This window comes from Sinocyclocheilus anshuiensis, unplaced genomic scaffold, assembly GCF_001515605.1.
Source record: "Sinocyclocheilus anshuiensis isolate Anshui unplaced genomic scaffold, SAMN03320099.WGS_v1.1 scaffold454, whole genome shotgun sequence".
Classification (NCBI taxonomy): domain Eukaryota; kingdom Metazoa; phylum Chordata; class Actinopteri; order Cypriniformes; family Cyprinidae; genus Sinocyclocheilus; species Sinocyclocheilus anshuiensis.
This window is the reverse complement of record NW_015548217.1, coordinates 3,540,455-3,553,209: the sequence shown is the minus strand read 5'-3', so window position 1 is coordinate 3,553,209 and position 12,755 is coordinate 3,540,455. Positions and strand designations below refer to the sequence as shown.

Sequence of the window (12,755 nt, the reverse complement as noted above, 5' to 3'; positions counted from 1 at the left end):
CCCTTTGATATTTTTGTGGAAATTTTTTTTTTTTTTTTTTGATGAATAGGAAGTTCAAAAAGACAACATTTATTTAAAATAAAAAGTATTTTGTAACATTATAAACGTCTTTACATATAATGACTAGTATATGCATTTTGTCAAACAAATGTTCCATGGACCCTCTAGCACCCTCTCATGGCCCCGTCATACAGAACCATCTGTATAAAATCCCTTAAAGAGATGATAGCAACTTATGGTGTATTTAATCATTAAATGTTTCCTTACAAATAAAAAACATCAGGGATGTTGTCAAAAAAAGTGATTACTCGACTATGGCTCCAGCAGCCTCCCCCGACAAGAACTCAGTGGGAACAAATAGTTACAGAAATTTACAAGATGGAAAGACTGACATTCAGGTTGAGACTGCAAGAAGAGACTTTTAAGAAACACTGGGGAAAATGGACAATCTATTTATCAAAACAGAGAGAAGACAGATAAATGCCAAAGTGAAATATGTATATTCATTAATGTAAATGTATGTAATTAGGATCAATGGCTGCTTGATAGTAAGCCTAAGGAAATGAGTATTATGTTTATGAATGTATGACCACAAATATTCAAGTATACATGCTTACAAATATTTGCTTATATCGTAACCAGTTGACCAGACTGAAATTTCTTTTACTTTTTATGTTATACTTTGGGGAAAATATTTATGTATGTACCCATGAAGGAGTGTTGTTTGATTGTTATTGTGTTGAAGTTCATAAAAAAAAAAAAAAAGGAATGTCGTCGGTAAGGACAACTTAAAACTGTGTCCTGGGCCCTGTGATGAGGGGGACCCAAAACATGTCTACATACAGCTGAACTGCTGGGGCCCACCAATACAATTTAATCTCAGGCCCCTTAAATTCAAGCGAATATGTTAATTTAAAGTTTATTTGTGCATTTGTTTGGCCTGTATCTGAAACTTTAATTCACTTTGGCCTTGGCTGAAAACAAGAGATCTGAAAAATAATCGATTAATATTTGTGACAAAAAAGAGCAGTACTTCTGCAGCATGATCCCTGGCTCAGGAGTGATCACTGTTCCTGGTCAAAGGGCTGGCCTACAGCGAGAGGCAGAGATAGAGCTGGTTAACGTTTAACCACGCCAGCTTGTAAAGCAGCCCCAGGACAGTGAACCTTTGGAGTTTGATATGATGTGATTACAGAATCACCCAAGTGACACGTTGCCAAATTCAGCAGAATGAGGGTCTGAGTCTTCCGGGTGGTGATCTCTGAAATTGCTCAGGTAAGTTGCTTCTTAAATTCCAAATTATGTGACATAAGGAGCCTTGTCAGGTAGTGGCAAGATAAAGGCAGTGGCAGTGTTTAAAAAACGCTGTGCTCATCCATACAGCTCTGTTGCCTGCATTTAATGCTTTTAATTGTGCAGTACAATTACTAATATTGCATTAAGACTGTTCAATATGATTGTGAAGACACTGTCTAGGTAAGATACAATACAGAAGGGGTCATCAGTGTGTAACACACATTAATTTAACTAATTATTTTAGCTTATTTTAAGCAAAGATATTTCGATTTTAAAATTCAACAGCACAAACTCTATTGTGATAGTGTTCATCAGTGTTTATAATGCAGAAACGAGCCACTCATCACATTTTATATTTTAATATGCACATGTGAATTTCAGTATAGTTGTAAGAAGGTCAGCTGTAACATAAACCCAGAGCTAATCACACTGCTGTTATTAAAATGCTTCAACATATGGCACTTCTCCAACATACGGTATTTGTTAAACACGGCATACTGAACCTCACAGATGGTTTTTAACAGTAGCAACGCTGTGTACATGTGTGATTGGGGTGGGGGGTACAGTGCATATGATATTGTTTTTGATTAATGGTCTTAAATACAGAGGCAGGCAGCAAATGTAATATGCAATTGAATTGCAATTACAAATATTATATTCCCTACACTTGTGCTGCCATTTCAGTCCAGCACAATGGCCTTCAGAACATGTGTATTTAGCTTCAGTCAACATGGGCTGAAAAGCAGCCAGAGATCAAGGCACGATAAGCGCACATCTAGTTATCTTGTTTATGCAAACGGTAACCAGGCTCTCCAGAAGAGAGCAGTGGATGGACTGCAGACTAATGGAAACCTTTCCGCACTGTCTTAAAACGCTCTCTTTAATGGATTCCTAATGTTCGGCCATCTCTCGTAAATCCCTGACGTTTGAGCTTCAAGAAAATCGTCATTTGTGACCCTTCCTAAAGCGTTTTGGTCTCATGCACTGTATGGATTGAATAAAAGGCCGCATTTGCCAACTGCAAAAGTGTGCAGTAATAGCATCTTGCTCGGTGAGTCATCTGTGACGAGTCCTTTCAGTCTAGATAAACTCTCTGTGCTTTGCACAAGCTATTGAATTTGCAGAGGCGAACACATTAGCGCTGTCATTGCTGTTGAGATGCATTATACAATTAATGAAAAGAAAACTACAGAAAATTCAAAAGAGCGCACAGACTCCCAGGGGCATCGTGCACCTTTTTTTAAGGGGGCGCCAATGGCAGTAGTCGCTTACTCGATGCACTAGGCAAGATAAAACTTAGAAAAAAAAAAACACTTTGTTGATAAAATATTTTTTTCCATGTAAAATGACCTTACTTACCTTATACTGTACATAAGATATCATTAAAGCTTATTGATATACTATTAGAATTTTCTTTGTATATTTTTATTTTTATTCTAGTTGATATATATATATATATATATATATATATATGCACCAAATAAAGGCCAGCTTGTGTTCGTCTTTTTTGAGCCGCTTAGAGACAATGATCATTGTACCATGGTATCATCATTGCTGTCATGATTACACGCAGATACTGACGAGCTTTTGAAAATGACTAGCAGTCTTATCACCTTTGACCCCTATTTTGTACTCACACTCCTTTGTTGTCTTCAGCATCTCTATTTGATCAAGTGAAGCTGAAAAAGACAAATAGAAACTACACTGATGATTTTAAAGACTCACAGCCATGCGATTCAATCATGCTTGATAGCACTTTCATCTAAAAAAAAAAAAGAACAATCACAAGGGAGATCTTGTTATTATTAGATTGAGGTAAATGGGGACTTTTTCTTACTTTTTGCTTCAGACTCCTGCTTGCTCAATTTTTCTCCTCAGAAACAGACATAGCAATCTTGTTTCTCCAACGAGTCTCCAAAGGGATCTCAACGTCTTAAACTGTGCTAGGATTTGCTCAGTCTACAAAGTCATAGATTTTAATGTGAATTTACTATAAACAAATTTAAAAAATTATCAGAGCTGCTATTTACATTCATTACTTAGTTTTATAGTCTAGTAATTTTATTTCTCCAAAGAAATCTCCTAAAAAGGGACAGTTTGAAAAAGAAGACATTATTTTGTCTTCTAAGAGAGTATAATATATATACTGTATATATATATATGGTCTGGTTTTATGTCTATGCAGTGAAAGTCAATGGTGTTCAGAGATGTTTTGGACCCAGCTTTCATTGTATTTCATTGTACAAAAAGAGTTATACACATATTTTGTGTTCCACTGAAGAAAAAAAGGTCATACACGTTTGGAACGACCCGAGTAAATGATGACACAATCTACATTTTTTGTGTGAACAATCACTTCAGTCTCCTGAGCTCTGAGCTATTCATAGAGCAATCTTCTGATATAATAATAGAATTATGCTTTTATATTTTCTATATTATGATTGAAACAACCTGAAACAAGGTGTGAAATAAGGGAGGGACACAGATGTCTTCCTGTTGAAACATATGTGACTCAATGATTATCTGCTGTTTTGATTTGCTCTCTTCAGTTAATAATTACACCACGGTCCTTGACCTGAAGGTGAGGAAAATGTTTTTTCCCCCACTTTTTTTGCCAACACTGTCCAGCAGATAAAAAGCCAATATATACCCAAAGCTTTCTTCATACAGTTCAAACAGACTTTGATCAGAGACACAGATTAAATTAAGATGACAGATGCTTACATTAAGACCAAATAATCACGTTTCTCCTCCTCTAGGATTAGATCTTTCTGATAAAAGTGTTCTCTTATGTATAAAGGAACAAAATGGCTCTTTTCTAATGGATTAGTGTTGTTCAAAAGAGCATGGTTAGGACATATGAATTTCTTATCTTTGAACCTGTCCGTGAGAAACATGTCTTGGCTTCTTATCATGTTCAGATTTAAAGCAGGAGTATACTATCTTGCCCTGTCATTTATGTGTGTTTGAACTTTGATTTAATTTCAGTGAGCTCCCCTAATTTTGCTGATTTATTGCTGATAATCACTCACAATGGAAACCAATCAAAAATGCGGGGATGGACTGACTGGCTTGCAGAAAGAGACTGCGCTGCGCGCTCTGATCCAGCGCACAGAATATCACATACACCAGGTAATAGTTACCACAGCCTCAGGTAACAGGACAGGTGCCACAGTGGGATTATGGAATAGGAACACTTGCTTAATTCGACTCTTACTTGAGACAGAAATTCGGTGTTGCTGGTCCATAAGATCCATTTCTTTGATGTTTTCATTACTGGAGATATATCCGTGTGGTTGTCTTCAGCAGTTTTTAGTATGTAATATAGTGGCACCATCATGTGGTGAAAATGGAAAAACTCCTACCTTTCCATCTATGAAAAAAGCAGCATATGTCTATGGATCAGTACAATGACTTGTCCATTCTTGAGGTCTACTGTATAGTAGTAGCATATGCATTTATGGTTTTACTTAGTCCACATCTCAATGTGCATGTTAATTTGTGATATATTAGAGAGTCATCACAGATGTTTTCTCCTTAGGAAAACGGCCATAGGAGATATGGTGACAGCCTCAGGTAACAGGACAGGTGCCACAGTGGGATTATGGAATAGGAACACTTGCTTAATTCGACTCTTACTTGAGACAGAAATTCGGTGTTGCTGGTCCATAAGATCCATTTCTTTGATGTTTTCATTACTGGAGATATATCCGTGTGGTTGTCTTCAGCAGTTTTTAGTATGTAATATAGTGGCACCATCATGTGGTGAAAATGGAAAAACTCCTACCTTTCCATCTATGAAAAAAGCAGCATATGTCTATGGATCAGTACAATGACTTGTCCATTCTTGAGGTCTACTGTATAGTAGTAGCATATGCATTTATGGTTTTACTTAGTCCACATCTCAATGTGCATGTTAATTTGTGATATATTAGAGAGTCATCACAGATGTTTTCTCCTTAGGAAAACGGCCAGAGGAGATATGGTGGTCCACCTCCTGGCTGGGAAGGCCCACCTCCAGAGAGAGGCAGTGAGATTTTTGTGGGAAAGCTTCCTCGAGACCTCTTTGAGGATGAACTGGTGCCGCTCTGTGAAAAAGTAAGGGGAAAGTGGTAAACTGTAATCATTTCAAATAAATGAATAATGAATTTAACAATTAAGCAATGTATTTGCTTTGATATTTCAGAACTTATTCCAGAGTATTTTTACTCTGGGGTATAAACAGGCTTCCATCGATATTTCAATGTGGTGTAGCCTTAAAACTGTTACACTTACCTGTCTTTGCAGTTTGGCAAAATTTATGAAGTACGGATGATGATGGACTTCAACGGCAACAATCGAGGCTATGCATTTGTTACCTTCTACACAAAACAAGAAGCTAAGAATGCCATGAAACAGCTCAACAACTATGAAATCCGGTAAGTCATTGTTTAAACTAGGCATCTTGTAGACAAAGCATAACCAAAAAAACTGATGGAAAATTCTTGCATATCTTCACACAGGAATGGAAGACTTCTTGGTGTGTGTGCAAGTGTAGACAACTGTCGTCTATTTGTGGGCGGTATTCCAAAGACCAAAAAGAGAGAAGAGATCCTGGCGGAGATGAAGAAGGTGACGGATGGTGTCATGGATGTCATTGTTTATCCAAGTGCTGCTGACAAGACCAAGAACCGAGGTTTTGCATTTGTCGAGTATGAGAGCCATAGAGCTGCCGCCATGGCCAGGAGGAAACTGCTGCCAGGTAACACCCGATACAACGAATAATTTAAGCTACATCACATTATATATTATACCAATTGTCTTATCTAAAACCGCTCACACTTCTGCTTCAAATGTACAGACGTTTTTGAAAGCAATCATCAGTTTCCGGAGCCAGACAAGATTTTAATGATTTCCTACATGTTGAACTCATGTTGAGTCCAAAGATACTTAGTTCATTGCCCAAAGAAGATGAGCGAGAGATAAAAGATGAGCCGCTGACATGGTTTTCTCTATCTCTTCCCAGGGAGGATTCAGCTGTGGGGTCATCCTATTGCAGTCGACTGGGCTGAACCTGAAGTAGAGGTAGATGAGGACACCATGGCCACAGTGAAGATCCTCTATGTTCGTAATCTGATGTTGCCCACCACAGAGGAGACCATAGAGAAAGAGTTTAACAGCATCAAACCTGGTGAGCTAACAAAAAGTCTCTTTAATATTCTGGTCTCTGGATATGCCTCAGGTCACTCCTTCAGTGCAAGTCTTTTTTTCACTCTTTCTATCATATGCCAGGTGAAAATCGTAAACATGAGCACTTAGAAAAGTAATTGCATAACAAGCCGCATAATTAGAGGTATCATTCATGTTCATAAAACAGAAAAAGTCTGGATGGGTTATGCACCAAAGTTTACTTATAGGGATCCAAATCTGGCTTGCTTTCTTATGAGGTACACCAAAGCCGATATTTTGAAAAAAGAAAAACGTGTTTAAACAACATTGGACCCCATTGACTTTCACAGTATGGACAAAAAAATATTATGTTTCTCGGTCTGAACTCTCAAGTAAATAATTTCATTGTAAATAATTCAATCAAATCCTATAAAACAGTGTTTGCTAATCTACAGGTGCTGTTGAAAGGGTGAAGAAGATCCGAGATTACGCTTTTGTTCATTTCTCTCAAAGAGAGGATGCCATCAATGCCATGAACGCACTGAATGGAAAGGTAAGGCGGCACACAACCTAATTGAAACTCACTTGAATCATCATGAAATAATGCTGTATAAAAAACTCTGATTTTCCTCCAGGTCATTGATGGATCTCCCATTGAGGTCACACTAGCCAAGCCTGTGGATAAGGACAGTTATGTTCGGTATACCCGAGGCACAGGGGGTCGTGGCGGGACTCTGCTCCAAGAAGACTATGCTTACACCGTAGGCCAGATGTACGACCCCTCAGCAGCCTACCTAGGAGCACCAATATTCTACGCCCCCCATGCATACGCAGCCATCCCTAATCAGTTCCGCTTCCCCAGTACCAAAGGGCACATAAGTACCAGGGGGCTGGTGCGCTCCCCCTCTGTGAGAGGTGGGTAATCTGATTCTCTTGTTCCAGAAATTTATATTTAAAGGTGTGACAATCATCTCCAAAGAAATCTCAATCAAGCTTGTGAAGTATCTACTAAAAATGTAGCCGTTCTTACTGAAAATATGAAATTGCTCTGATTATTGATGACCAAAAGATCCACTTCATATAATTAAGTATACACTACATAAGTAAAAAAATGAATACAGACTAGGCCAGTCTACAATTATTAAAGTCAACATGAAACACTTTTCACATATTTACATTCATAATGTGACAATTCTGTGAAAAAAAGACATTAACTGTTTGGTTAAAATCAAAAAGTGGGTGTTACATATAAAAAAGAAGGCAGGTCGGCACAATAGCCTTGTGGGCAGCACGCCGACATACAACGCCATTGGCCTACGGGCGTCCTGAGTTTAAATCCTGACTCAAAGGGGCGGGATCAGCCTCCTATCTCTCTTCCAGCTTACTCTCAGTTCTGATCTGTCCTATCTAATAAAGGTGAAAATACCTCAAATAAATCTATAAAAAAAAGAGGCCAGGTGGCTGAAATTAATTTAAAGGGGGGTTTGTGATGTTAGATGAAAAGGAACATTGTTTCGGAGTGAATTATTGTATTTAAAACAAATAATACAAAATAATTTTGGAATAACATGCACTGATGAATGGTGCACAATTAGGCACAATTAAGTAAATTGAGTTCATTTTTATTTCATGTTGACTTTAAATAGACTGGGCAAATTACTTATGTAAAGTTCTTCATTTGCATAACCTTAAACACAATGTATTTTTCTATATTGTTCTTGATAGTTTGCGTGTCCTATCTAGCATTTGAATTTGTTATCCATGCCTGCATATTACAGTCCAGTAACAATAATATATTATTCTGATGGGGTCCAAAAATCAAGTATATCAAATATATAAAAGAAATGATCTTGCATGAATCAGAGATGCAGCATCTGTAATGTGCTGGCTTGGAATATATCTACATGATGATCAGTTTCTCTAAATCTTGATTGAAACCCAGGTGATTTCTGGTGATTTGATTCGACTTAATGCCTTCTTGCATTCCTAGAAATTTACATGAATGTACCTGTAGGGGCAGCGGGCGTACGTGGTTTGGGCGGGCGAGGATACCTCGCCTATGCAGGCATGGGTCGTGGCTGTGCCACGTACCAACTCAAGACAGACAAACGCCCCGACGACAAACTCTATGACCTTCTTCCTGGCATGGAGCTCACACCCATGAACCCAGTCACTCTGAAGCCCCAAGGCATCAAACACGCCCCAGAGGTACACTCATACCCTCACTGAAAAGATCACTCGTGGATTTTAAAAGGAGGAATTTTTCAAAGGAACATTTTTCCAAGGACGATTTTGCCTGTTTTCGCAGATCTTGGAGGATATTTGCCAAAAGAATAACTGGGGACAACCGGTTTACCAGCTTCACTCTGCTATTGGACCAGATCAGAGGCAACTGTTCCTTTACAAAGTCACCATCCCTGCTCTGGCTACTCAATATCCAAATATGTATGCTACAACTTCTACCTCAACGATACACACATCATCACAAAGCAAGAACACTCGCATTAACTGTGTCATAAAACCTAGTGAGCTGCCTACACTGTAAAAAAAAAATTCCGTAAAATTTACGGTAAAAAAAACGGCAGCTGTGGTTAACGGAATTTTACAGTATAAAATACGGTAGCAACGTTTTAGGTTTTACGGTTTTAACTTAAATTTACAGCTAAATACCGTAAATAACTAATTTCATTAACTGGTTGTTTATATACTAATGTAATGTTAATATACCAACCTATTGAAGTACTGAAATCTGTTTTGTACCTTTGTAATACACTGATAACCACCAAGATGCAGGTGGTGATGAGAAAGTCACATGATGAACCAAAGCTCATCACAAGCAGCTTTTAAATAATAATATATATAGAAGGTGCACAGTGTCATTCACACAAACACTAAACACCATCATGGTAACACACATGAAACAGAAATAATGCAATAAACATTCATTTAACAACATTAGGTGTAATACACAACCCTAATATACAAAACTGATAAGAAAAAACTAAGCGGAAACATAGTTATTTCAACAAAAAAACATCTAATTTGAAATGTAACGCAGGGAATTCTGGGAATGTCAATTTACGGTTATTCACTGTAAATTTTACGTTCTTTTTCACTTCCAAAAACGGTATACTACCGTAAAATTACATGTAATGTCCAATACAGTTTTTCACCGTATATAGTAGGGGAACTTACCGTTAACCATTTAACAGGTTTTTACTGTAGCATTTTTACAGTCTTTTACCGTTAAATTCACGGTCATTTTTTACAGTGTAGATCAGTCATTCCCAACCACATTCCTGGATTAACCCTAAACACTGCAAAGTTTGCATGTTTCATTTGTTAGACACTCCCATTTCACGTCTCTACAAATGAGCTGATAATTAAGGAGACATTCAGAATCTGCAGTGATGGAAGTACTCCAGGAATGTGGTTGGGAATCACTTACCTAGATCAGGGTGTCCTCCTTTTCTCGGGCATGTCCAGGCTGGGATTTCTAAATTACCTTAAAATGTTTGGCTTTTGGCTTTGTTTTCATACTGATGTGCTTTCTACAATCCTTATACATTATGGCTGTGTCTGAAAGCTGAAAAATGCTGCCTCCGAAGGCAGCATTTGAAAGTAGGAAGGCAATAATACATGTCTAAATCGAATGACAGTGTCACTTTCTGTATACTGAGATACCTTCATCTGATCAATTTCTGAAGGCAGCATAGATATATTCTTGTGTGTTCCATTCTGCACCAGTTGAGCTAAAAAATAAAAATGTCTGTCAGCGCCAATACCCTTGTGGGCAGCATGCTGACATACAGCGTTGTTACACTGCGGGCGTACTAAGTTCGAATCCTGGCTCGTGGATCCCGCCCCCCTCTTTCTCCCACATTAAAAATGTAATGTCACTACACTGTCCTATCTAAATAAAGGCAAAAATGCCAAAAACGAAACAAAATATAAAAATAAAAATGGCTGAAAATTGCACTTAATGGTCAGTTAGTATGACCATTCTCTTCTAACTTCTTGCATGTCACGATTGGTCTGCATTTACTTTTAAAGGCATCCATCTACATTTAAAGCTTTCGGAATCTATTACTAACACATTATATTTTAATACGATACACTAGAATATTTTACTGAAGTTCAGGGGTGTCAAACTCAAGAGTATAGCTTCAACCTTAAAGGGATAGTTCACCCAAAAAAAGAAAATTCTGTCATTAATTACTCACCCTCATGTTGTTCCAAACCCGTAAGACCTTCGTTCATCTTCGGAACACAAATTAACAATGTAATCAGCGTTGTTTACGTTCAGTAGACAGCGCGCGCATGCTGAATGTAAACAATGCTTTACGTTGATTACGTTCTGGGGTACTCTCCAAAATGGCAGAAGACGGTAACTCGGGGAGAAGACTTGCTGAATAAATATGTTATTATTGTTTTCTTTACGCACAAAAAGTATTATCGAAGCTTCATAAAATTACCGTTGAACCCCTGATGTCACATGGACTATTTTACAGATGTCCTTGCTATGTTTCTGTGCATTGATAGTAGTAATATCCTTGCTGTCTATGGAGGGTCAGTGAGCTCTCAGATTCCATCAAAAATATCTTAATTTGTGTTCCGAAGATGAACGAAGGTCTTACGGGTTTGGAATAACATGATTAATGACAGAATTTTTCATTTTTGGGTGAACTAACCCTTTAAATAAACGCACCTGATCCAGCTAATCAAATCCTTCAGGCTTATATTTGAAAACTAGAGGTATGTGTGTTGGAGCAGGGTTGGAACAAAATCTGTATGACTGTGGCCCTCGAGGAGCTGAGTTTGATATCCCTGCTATAGTTAATAATATATAAGCTGTATAAGTAGTTGTGATTGCCAGTTAGGCTGTTAGAAATATGAGGCTATTAGAACGTAGAAATACGTAGACAGTCGGCGTGCATACAGTCCGTGCAGTACACAAGAATAACCAATAATAGTCAGAGATCAAATCTGTTACTTTAAAAGGTTACTTTCTTAGTTAGCACGGTGTCTGTGTAGACACGTGCCAATGTAGCCATCAGACATCAAATCAGCTCACAGTGTTTTGGGACACAGCAATAAATAACACTTTTCAGTCAGAGTCGACATGTAGCAATGCATGATAGACACAGCACTTTCCAGCTTCTGTGAATGTAAACCTAGCACACCTCATCTCCATTTAAAAAAAAAAATGAATCTATTTTTAGAAATCTATACATTTTTTAACACAATATTTTACCACTGATGTTCTCTGTGTGTCCAATCAGACATCCGTTTACCCCCGCCAAGCTCTGCGCATCAATGGATGAGGCGAAGCTGCATGCGGCCGAACACACGCTGCAGATCCTTGGTGTCCAGACAGAGGGCGCTGACGCTTCCGCTGCTGCGGCCGTCGCCGCTGCATTCCCAGGTATGTGAGGTCTGTAAGACTGCTACTTATTTCACTGTGATTTTAATTCTGTTATTATGGAGTAAACACATACTAGGACAAATATTTTAGTCTATTAACTACCCTGTAATATGACTGTGGCATAAAGATTTGTTTTAAACCTGAAACTCATGAGTAACAGAACTATTAATAAAATTATAATAAGTATAATTGTAAATTATAATAAAACTGATACATAATATTAATTTAGTTAAATAATACACATGTATTTAAATGTAAATATTAATGCCATATCTCAGGGCTTCTGCAGGTTTTATGAAGGCAAATGTAAGAATTTTTAAGAACTTTTAAAACCACATAAAGAAAATGCAAGGAATAAATTAAATGAAAAGCTTAATGTAAATGTCTTGTATTAGCATAGCAACACTTCAAAGTTTGAAAATACAACTTCCAATAGATCTCCATTACTTTTTCATACATTTTATAACCACACTGCAAAAAAGTATTTAGTTTCCAGTGCAAATGTCTAAAGATTCTTAAATCAAGATTTACTAACAAAACCGATCCAAATTTTGTGAGTTTATGATTAAAACTAGAACAAATCTGCTAATGGGCTCAGAAAAATCAACTTAAAGGGGTCATATGATGTTGCTAAAAAGAACATTATTTGGTCATTTGTGATTGGAGAAATGACAAACTACAAACCCTACTCTACACTGCCCAAAAACTACACTTCCCAAAAAAAAAATATAAAATATAAAAAATATAAAATATAAAAACTCTTTAAATATAAAAAGCATACTTACAGTCTATGTGTCAGAACAGCCGGCATTGTAGTACTCTACCAGGATCAGGAAACGGTCCTCCATAAAATGTGCTGCACACATCTGAATATTTGGGTTGAAGT

The 12,755-nt window shown here is 37.5% G+C and overlaps 1 protein-coding gene across 3 annotated transcripts in view; it reads left to right on the top strand.

The window, feature by feature from the left end:
- Positions 1–1,187: 1,187 nt before the first annotated feature.
- LOC107654048 (APOBEC1 complementation factor-like) overlaps positions 1,188–12,755 on the top strand; it is a 14,800-nt gene continuing 3,232 nt past the window's right edge. Inside the window, exons 1-11 of one of the 3 annotated variants that reach the window (XM_016440943.1) lie at positions 1,188–1,275; positions 4,285–4,428; positions 5,260–5,394; positions 5,584–5,714; positions 5,799–6,037; positions 6,302–6,466; positions 6,900–6,997; positions 7,080–7,359; positions 8,459–8,652; positions 8,753–8,889; positions 11,727–11,869. In XM_016440943.1, the coding sequence (XP_016296429.1) occupies positions 4,330–4,428; positions 5,260–5,394; positions 5,584–5,714; positions 5,799–6,037; positions 6,302–6,466; positions 6,900–6,997; positions 7,080–7,359; positions 8,459–8,652; positions 8,753–8,889; positions 11,727–11,869 (1,621 nt within the window). In that variant the 5' untranslated portion in view covers positions 1,188–1,275; positions 4,285–4,329. Of the gene's footprint in view, positions 1,276–4,284; positions 4,429–5,259; positions 5,395–5,583; positions 5,715–5,798; positions 6,038–6,301; positions 6,467–6,899; positions 6,998–7,079; positions 7,360–8,434; positions 8,653–8,752; positions 8,890–11,726; positions 11,879–12,755 lie in introns of all 3 variants that reach the window. The other 2 variants (XM_016440941.1, XM_016440944.1) reach the window with 2 other exon arrangements.